Raw genomic sequence first — 9,584 nt, 5'->3', positions numbered from 1 at the left:
AACCATTTTGTGTAGGATGCATTTATACATGAAACGGTCAATCTTGACGATAAGCAAATATGGATTTTAGACTAGGCTTAACATTCGAGATCATTTATATTCCAGACAAACACCTACTCCTATTACCTCAGTGAATATTCAAACTATAGGTAAATTGACTTGTCCTTTTTCCAAAACCAAAACCAAACATTAAACAAAGCACTATTACAAGTGCAAAAATCTGATTAAAAAAAGAAAGAAAAAAAAAATTAATTTTGATTAAGGGTGGTGGGAATTGTAGGGATCCTAGGGGAAGATGGTGGGAGGTGGAGAAGGAGGTGCCAATCTCAAGGTATTCCTTGCTTGGTTGATTTGTTAACCATTTTCCTCTTTGTTTAATCCTCTCTTTTCCTTAATATTATGTTAATGGTTTTATTCTGCAACCATCAACAATAAAAAAAGAAGAAAAAAAAAAACAACTCTTCAAGTTTTTAAACTTAACTTGAGTTTGAGTTGAAACCAAGAAAATAAAGAGAGAGAGAGTGTGTGTAGTAAGCTCCAACACAGAAATAGAGGAGAGGAGAGAAAACAAAGCAAAACCCAAGAAAAGAGTTTATAGTTGTTTTGATATGCAATTGCAAACCCGAGAAGAAAATTTTGGAAATTGAGGCAAAATGTCTATCTCTATGCCAAGCTCGAGAAGACAATCTTCTTTCAATCCCAACTCTTCTTCTTCTTTCATATTTCTTTCTCTTTCTTTCATTCTTTTCTTTGCCACCCTCTTCACTTCTTCTTCTTCTTCTTCTTCTTCTTCTTCTTCTTCTTCTTCTTCTTCTTCTTCTTCTTCTTCTTCCTCTTCTGCACCATTTTCAAGTTGGACTATTCTCGATAATAATCCATGCAAATGGTCTTTCATAACATGCAACTCCCAAGGTTTTATAACAGAAATCATTATTCAGTCTATACATCTTGAGCTTCCTTTGCCTACAAATCTTTCTTCATATAAATACCTTCAAAAACTTGTCATTTCTGATGCTAATATCACTGGTACCATACCCTTTGAAATTGGTGACTGTTCTTCACTTGTAACCATTGATTTAAGCTCAAATGATCTTGTGGGGTCCATCCCTTCAAGTATTGGATACCTTATAAACCTTCAAGATTTAATCTTGAACTCAAATCAACTCACTGGAAAAATCCCAGTTGAGCTTTCCAATTGCAAAAACCTAAAAAATCTTCTCCTTTTTGATAACAGCCTTAGTGGAACTTTACCAAGTGAACTAGGATTGTTGTTAAATCTTGAAGTTTTAAGGGCAGGAGGGAATAAAGATATTACTGGAAAAATCCCAAATGAGTTAAGTGAATGTGGGAATTTGACAGTTTTAGGTTTAGCAGATACAAGAATATCTGGTTCTTTGCCTGTTTCATTAGGTAAGCTCAAGAAACTTGAGACTCTGTCTATTTACACTACTATGTTGTCTGGTGAAATACCTCCTGATTTAGGTAATTGTTCTGAGCTTGTTAATTTGTATTTATATGAAAATAGTCTTTCTGGTTCAGTCCCATCTGAGTTAGGGAACCTTAAAAACTTAGAAAAATTGTTCCTTTGGCAGAATAATCTTGTTGGTGTTATTCCACTTGAGATTGGGAATTGTACTAAGTTGAGTATGATTGATTTGTCTTTGAACTATTTATCTGGGAGTATACCATTATCTTTTGGTAGTCTTGTTGAGTTACAAGAACTTATGCTTAGTAACAACAATATTTCTGGTTCAATACCTGCTGTTCTTTCACATGCCACAAGTCTTGTGCAATTGCAGCTTGACACAAATCAGATTTCAGGGTTGATTCCTTCTGAGTTAGGGAATTTGACTAATCTTATTGTGTTTTTTGCTTGGGATAATCAACTTGAAGGTAGTGTGCCTTTAACTTTGGCTAGTTGTAGTAACCTTCAGGCATTGGACTTGTCACATAACTCACTTACTGGTAACATTCCTCCTGGCTTGTTCCAATTGAAAAATCTTACTAAGCTGCTCTTGATTTCTAACGATATTTCGGGTTCGATACCTCAAGAAATCGGAAACTGTAGCTCATTAGTGAGGTTAAGGCTTGGAAACAATCGGATTGCTGGTGGAATTCCTAAAGAAATTGGGGGTCTTAAGAGCTTAAATTTTCTTGATTTATCCGGAAATCGACTTTCTGGATCGGTTCCTGATGAGATAGGAAGTTGCACTGAGTTGCAAATGGTAGACCTTAATAACAATATACTGGAAGGTCCCCTGCCTAATACTCTGTCTTCTCTATCGGGGATTCAAGTCTTGGACGTTTCGAATAACAGATTTGGAGGGCCTGTTCCGGCTAGTTTTGGCCGTCTTGTGTCCTTGAACAAGCTGATTCTCAGCAAGAACTCGTTCTCAGGATCGATACCTCCATCTATCGGCCTATGTTCGAGTCTCCAACTGCTTGATCTTAGCAGCAATGAGCTCTCGGGCAGCATACCAATGCAGCTAGGAAAGATTGAGTCTCTTGAAATTGCTCTCAACCTTAGTTACAATGGACTGACGGGCCCAATTCCTGCTGAAATTTCTGCACTAAGCAAGCTGTCAATACTTGATCTTTCGCACAACAAGCTTGAAGGGAACTTGAATCCACTAGCTAGGCTCGATAATCTAGTCTCGTTAAATGTATCATACAACAACTTCACTGGATATCTTCCGGACAATAAGCTCTTTCGACAGTTACCAGCATCAGACCTTGATGGAAATGAAGGGCTATGTTCATTTGGCAGGCCGTCGTGTTATCTTAGCAATATCAATGGTGTGGGAGTAGCTAAAAATGGAAATGATGAGGGAAGGTCAAAGAAGCTCAAATTAGCCATTGCATTGCTAGTAACCATGACAATAGCAATGGTGATCATGGGAACTATTGCTATCATTCGAGCACGAAGGACGATGAGAAGGGATTATGATTCCGAGATGGGAGATTCTTGGGCTTGGCAATTTACTCCATTCCAGAAGCTCAATTTTTCGGTAGAAGAAATACTGAGGTGCCTCGTGGATACTAATGTCATTGGAAAAGGGTGCTCTGGGGTTGTCTATCGCGCAGATATGAACAATGGTGAGGTTATTGCCGTGAAGAAGCTTTGGCCAACAACCATGGCTTCAACTAATGGATGCAATGATGAAAAGTGTGGAGTACGGGATTCCTTCTCTGCTGAAGTTAAGACGCTTGGTTCAATTCGGCACAAGAACATTGTCCGATTCCTAGGTTGTTGTTGGAACAGAAGTACAAGATTGCTCATGTATGATTACATGCCAAATGGGAGCTTAGGAAGTCTTCTCCATGAGAGGAGCGGTAACTCTTTGGAGTGGGAATTAAGATACCAAATATTGCTCGGAGCAGCACAAGGGCTCGCCTACTTGCACCATGACTGTGTCCCTCCAATTTTCCACAGAGACATCAAGGCCAACAACATTCTCATTGGTCTTGAGTTTGAGCCTTACATTGCAGACTTCGGCCTTGCAAAACTCGTCGATGATGGTGATTTTGGCCGGTCCTCCAATACAATTGCTGGTTCTTATGGCTACATTGCTCCCGGTAAAGATTTCCTTATTTCATGTCAAATTACAATTCAAGTCATCGTTTTCATTATTTCTAGTATTCTGAGTTCAATACGTGCTCCTAATAAACTTCTCGCTTAATTATATAAGCATTGATTGCACATTGCATTTATTAACTTTCTGAGAAGAACAACAGTAATTCTTGATGATCTCTGACCTAAGTATACTAATGTTGTTCGTTTTCTTTATAGAATATGGCTATATGATGAAGATCACTGAGAAGAGTGACGTCTACAGCTATGGAGTGGTTATGTTAGAAGTCTTGACAGGGAAGCAGCCAATCGATCCAACAATTCCAGACGGAGTCCATCTAGTGGATTGGGTAAGACTGAAAAGGGGAGGAATCGAGGTCCTCGATCCAAGTCTACACTCGAGACCAGAATCAGAGATTGAGGAAATGTTACAAGCATTAGGAGTAGCCCTATTGTGTGTAAATTCCTCTCCTGATGAAAGGCCTACAATGAAAGATGTAGCAGCAATGCTAAAGGAAATAAAACATGAAAGGGAAGATTATGCAAAGGTTGATGTTTTACTAAAGGGCTCTCCAGCAACTGATACACAAGAAAATAAGAACTCAAAGGGTGTCTTAGCAACATCTTCATCAGGAGAGAAAGCAAGAAGTTTGTATCCCAAGAGCAATAACACAAGCTTCTCTGCTTCCTCATTGCTTTATTCATCATCATCAAATGCCAAAAGTGGAGTTTAAGTGATTCACCAAAACTACATTTGCATTGAAGTTTGTCATATTAGTGTTAGTTTTAATTTCTTTCAGTTTAATAATCCTTTGTTTGGATTTTACTTTTTTTTTTTTTTTTGGAATTTTCTGAAGGGGAGCGTTGGCGTAATTGGTAAAGTTGCTGTCATGTGACCAAGAGGTCACCGAGTTCGAGCCGTGGAAACTACATCTTGTAGAAATGCAGGGTAAGGCTGCATATAATAAATCCTTGTGGTTCGACCCTTCCTTGAACCCCGTATAGCGGAAGCTAAGTGCACCGGGCTGCCCTTTTCTGTATAAAGAGGAGAAGAAGGTAGGTAGATATGTGTGTGACAACTTGTATGCAGGGAAACAAAAGAAGCCAATATATGCAAGTTTGGCTTTTGAGCGCTTTTAAGCTTTTGTGCAGCCACTAAAGTCAACTTATTCCTCCAGGTTTTAAGGTTCATTTGCAGCTTTCAAACAAATATTTGGGACCTACAAGAAACTAATTGGACCACTTTCTACTACATGAATAAAGTTGGATTTTAAAATGAGTATAATAAAACAAAGTGCATAGTTCAGTAGTGATTATTCATCTTTTGTTCTTGATATAGGTAGTTCAATAATAATTCTATAATAACTTCTCTTTTTCTTTTAATCCTCCAAATTCCTCTTTTCTTGATTTACTAATTAACTCCTAAGAATCACAACAACCTTTATCAACTTTGTGGATTATTAGTGGGAAAGAAAATCAAACAGGAGGGGACAGACAGTGAGGAGCAAAGCGTTCCCAACTAGCTTCCCCTTTTTTTAAGGCTGTGTTTGGTATGTTGAAAATCATTTTTCAAGATGAAAACATTTTCCATGAAAAGGGAAGAAATTATTTTCCTCACGTGTGAACATAAATCATTTTTACGACTGTCTTAACTTTTATTTCGTATGCACATAAATTAGTATTTTTTTTTCTTATAACTATTTCTACTTTTAATTCATATCGCCTATTCCAACCATCACTTAGATATTACTCCCTCCGCTCCATAATAAGTGATCAATTTACTTTTTTATTTTGGTCCAAAATAAGTGTCCATTTATATAATCAAGAAAATATTCAATTTGTTTTTTCAAAGTTATCTTTATGTAAGTATCCCTAAAAAATCATTTACTCCTCACATTTGAGAAGAGAAATAAGTGCTACTATAACTATGGTGCAACATTTAATGAAGGGTAGTTTAGTCACACTAATTATTTTCGTCTAAATTTAGTATTTCCTTAATGGTTGTACCCAAAGTAAATTGGTCACTTGTTCTGGACAGGAGGAAGTATTATTAATCTTTTAAAACTCTAAAGTTTAGCAAAATGTTAAAGTGTATTTACAGATATTACGAAATATTTTACTTTCCGTCTAGTGTAGATTTAATTGTAGAATGTCCTTTAGTTCCTTATAAATAGTAATGTATTTTTCTATTTTGAATTAATGCAATGAGTTATCATTCATTCTCTCTGTAGTTTTTTTCTCTATCTTTGGTTTTTCTAACACAAAACACTATTCGAGTTGCTATTTATTAATATTATCATTCATCTTTGATAATATATATTTTTCTGAACTTTTTTGTTTTACTCACCAACCAAACCAAACAGTAGAAAATAGTTTCCGGAAGAACATTTCATACAAAATGACTTCCATTCGTTAACAATACACCCAAATTTAATAATTTTCAAGCAATAGCACACGCCCTAATTTAATGATTTTCAAGCGATAACACAAAAACATATGGAATAAGTATATTTGGTAATTACATTTTTGTTTTCCTAGTTTGTTACGTACTTGGGGAAAAGTATCCTCCATTTACATGAAATATGGGGCTTATTCTTAATTATGAAAATGATTCCCTTTCCTAATTTGGACAACAATATGGTCAAATTTGAGTACTGAAACCCAAAGCAATCAATCATAGAAAATTCTCAAATACTGAAAAGTAGAGTCCGGAACCAATTGTGGTTCTTTTGGACTCAAAATACATAAATAGATGGGAAAAAAGTTACATTTTTATATATAGCGCCACAATACCTAGCGCTATACATTAATAATAACGGCACCGTTAATGTATAGCGCCAGGTATTGTGGCGCTATACTGTAAAATCTGACACGCCTAGGTATAACGCCACAATACCTGGCGCTATACATACATTTTATATATAGCGCCAGGTATTATGACGCTATACTCCTTTTTCCTGGCCCCACCAACAATTCCTGACTTCAATAATTCAAAAGCATATAGTGCCAACTTTTTGGGCGCTATATATAAAAAAAAAATTCTCAGCTAGCCATTTCCTATATAAAGAGGTTAGGATTGTATAGAAATTCATTTAAATTTTTTTTAACTCTTGTTGAAACGTTTATTGTTGTTAAATTCTCCAACATTTTTTCATTATGTCTGAAGAACGTAGAATAAGAGTTTCATTATATTGGGGGGGGGGGGGGTGAGGTTGTGATGGAGAATAACTCTGTGGGCTACAGTTTACCTGCTCAGTGTCATGTTAAATTGCCACTTACAATAGAGTACGATAAATTGATATCGTTGTTATGCAAAAAAATGAGTGTGAGGAAACGTTCAGTGATACTTAAAGTAACTGGAAGATATCCGTATTCCGTCACTCCGCAAGGGGTTGCTTTTTACTCGGAGTTTAAGATCGACGATGATGAAACTTTGAGTGATTTTCTGAGGACTCCGGACGAATGCCGGAAATTTCTTGTAATCACAATGTTGAAGATGTACGTGAAGGTTGAAGTCGTTCCAAAAAACGAGGTTGTGCGAAGTAGAGATAACCCCCAGTCATCGGGTGATTATTCTGGAGCAGTTTTTGCCGGACAGGTTCCGGATGAAAGAGTTTTCCTTGATTTAAACTTATCACCGCCGGAGAATGAGCAGCGAGAAAATAATTTATACCCTGCTTTCTATAATTCACAAGACGAGTGGTAAACTTCAATTTTTATTTGTGTTAATTATGTATATTTTTGGCGTATTGAATTTGTATTAAAGCTCATATATTTAATAGGGGGTACCGGCCGAATATGAATTTTACAAGTGGCCAATCCAGTAGTCATCACCTAATTGAAAACGTCCATCATGGAATTTCATCATAGTACGACTTGTAAGTGAAGTGATATAGCCATATGGAAAGCATTTATTAATTCAGTAGCTTATATTTTTGTTGGTTGTGCAGTGAAAACAAGCAAGTTGAACCACCCGTACTCACTTAATTGACCGAAAACGATGTATTACATCGAGATCTGACAGATGCACAGAGTGAGGAACAGAACAGTGATTACGATAACAATGCCGATGAATCCAGAGACGAGACACCCTTTTTTCGTGAGGATGATGATGAGCAAGATGAGGAGGAAGGACCTGATTTGAAGAGAGACCCCCCTAGACGAAGAGTGTACTAGTCCGAAGTGTCGTTTCATTCAAGGGAGATTCCTTACATTGATAACTTGCCAACCGTGCCGGATGTGGATGCTCTCACAAGGGATTTTGATGAAATCTGAACAACAATGTGGGATGAGTCTAGACCAACGGTGCTTGCAAAGGGGATGTTTTTTCCTGATAAAACACGCTTAAACAGGGCTTGTAAAATGCACAACGTAAAAGAGTGTCGTGAGATGCAGGTATGGGAGTCAAGTCCGATGGTATACAAGGTTGTTTGCCGCAGGTGGTTTTGGCCATGTAATTGGATGTTGCGTGCGACCAAGAAGAAGACAGGTATGTGGAAAGTGGGTAAATACATTCCCACCCACACATGCGAAATGGACACATTCAACGGGAATCACTTCAACTTGGATATTGACTTGATTTCTCTTGTACTTATTCTGCACCTCGAAGCGTCCATAAAGTATACAATCAAAGAGTGCATTACATCAGTCCACCAGGAATATGGCCATACCATTGCGAAAAGAAAGGCATTTCTCGGGCGCAAACGAGCATTTGAAATTGTGTACGGTAATTGGGATAAGTCATTTGCATCTCTACCAAAGTACATTTCCGCACTGCAGCACTTTAACCCCGAGACAGTTGTTGAATGGAAGCTTGAGCAGAGTTCGGGAACACCAGAATACATATTCAATTACGTATTCTGGGCGTTTAAGCCAGCAATTGATGGTTTTTCGCATTGTCGGCCCGTAATATCCATAGACGGAACTCATGTCTATGGAAAGTACGATATCAAGCTATTGATAACCGTGACAGTGGATGCTAATGGACAGATATTTCCTCTAGCTTTTGCTGTTTATGGCAATGAAAGCACGGAGACGTGGACGCTATTTTTGAACCACCTGAAAGAGCATGTTGTCAAACAGCGTTCAGGTATTTGTCTAATATTTGATTGGCACGGTGGTATATTAAGTTCTGTAGAGAACTTGCCTGCATGGCAAGGAACCTTATGCATACCACCGTTACTGTGTGAGGCACTTTAAGGCCAATTTCCAGAAGGCACATCCCAATAAGGATCTACATGATTTGATGTGGGTGGCAACAACAAACCACCAACAACATAAATTCCGGAGGCATATGGATTCTATCAGGCAAGAAGACGAGGCAACCTATCATTGGTTAATGCGACATGACCCTGAAAAGTGGACGTTGCATGCGGATGGTGGCAGACGATGGGGAATTCTTACTACAAACGTGTCAGAGTCCTTCAACGGGTTATTGAAGTCGGTAAGATGATTGCACATCACAGCCATGGTGCGGATGTCGTTCAAGCAGATGGCGGAGAGGTTTGTTGAACGGCCTGCAGTTGCAACGGAATTGATGGAGAGGGGTGTTGAATTTATGCCAGTGCCAATGCAGAGATTTGAGAAATACAGACGGCGAGCATATTAGCATTCATTTTTGCAGTATGATAACGAAAGAGGTGTTTTTGAAGTTCGCACCGCTATCCATAATAATCGGGGTAATAATGTACATACCCTAAATGAATTAGCAAGGTTATGCTCCTGTGGAAAATGGTCCATCTGCCGCATGAATTGCTCACATGCCATCAAGTGTTTTCAACGTGTTGGTTATGCGGAGACCAGCTATGTTGATCAACAATATAGTGTTTCCAAGTACCTAAACACATATAGTGGTCAGTTGCAGCCAGTGGGTGCTGAGCATTATTGGCCTCCGGAACCATTTAAAATGGTGTGTAACAAGTCCTATTTGCGTAAAAGACAGGTGCAGAAGAGAACGCGTATACGGAACCAAATGGATGTTAGTGACACCGTTTATGCGCGCAAATGTGGTATA

The 9,584-nt window shown here is 38.1% G+C and overlaps 1 protein-coding gene across 1 annotated transcript; it reads left to right on the top strand.

The window, feature by feature from the left end:
- The first annotated feature begins 464 nt into the window (after positions 1-464).
- LOC107811435 (uncharacterized) lies at positions 465-4,720 on the top strand. Its single transcript, XM_016636361.2, has 2 exons — positions 465-3,576; positions 3,791-4,720. The coding sequence occupies exons 1-2, from the start codon at positions 654-656 to the stop codon at positions 4,303-4,305; spliced, it is 3,438 nt and encodes a 1,145-aa protein (XP_016491847.1). The 5' UTR covers positions 465-653; the 3' UTR covers positions 4,306-4,720.
- The last annotated feature ends 4,864 nt before the right edge of the window (positions 4,721-9,584 follow it).

This window comes from Nicotiana tabacum, chromosome 7 (assembly GCF_000715075.1).
Source record: "Nicotiana tabacum cultivar K326 chromosome 7, ASM71507v2, whole genome shotgun sequence".
In the NCBI taxonomy this organism is placed as follows: Eukaryota; Viridiplantae; Streptophyta; class Magnoliopsida; order Solanales; family Solanaceae; genus Nicotiana; species Nicotiana tabacum.
This window is presented reverse-complemented; position numbering and strand designations above follow the sequence as displayed.

What these genes read in the sequence shown, in the direction of transcription:
- LOC107811435 (XM_016636361.2), top strand. Translation starts at nt 654, where the DNA reads ATGTCTATCTCTATGCCAAGCTCGAGAAGACAATCTTCTTTCAATCCC. An exon ending in TTATGGCTACATTGCTCCCG is followed by an intron (nt 3,577 to 3,790) that starts GTAAAGATTTCC and finishes TTTTCTTTATAG; the next exon opens with AATATGGCTATATGATGAAG.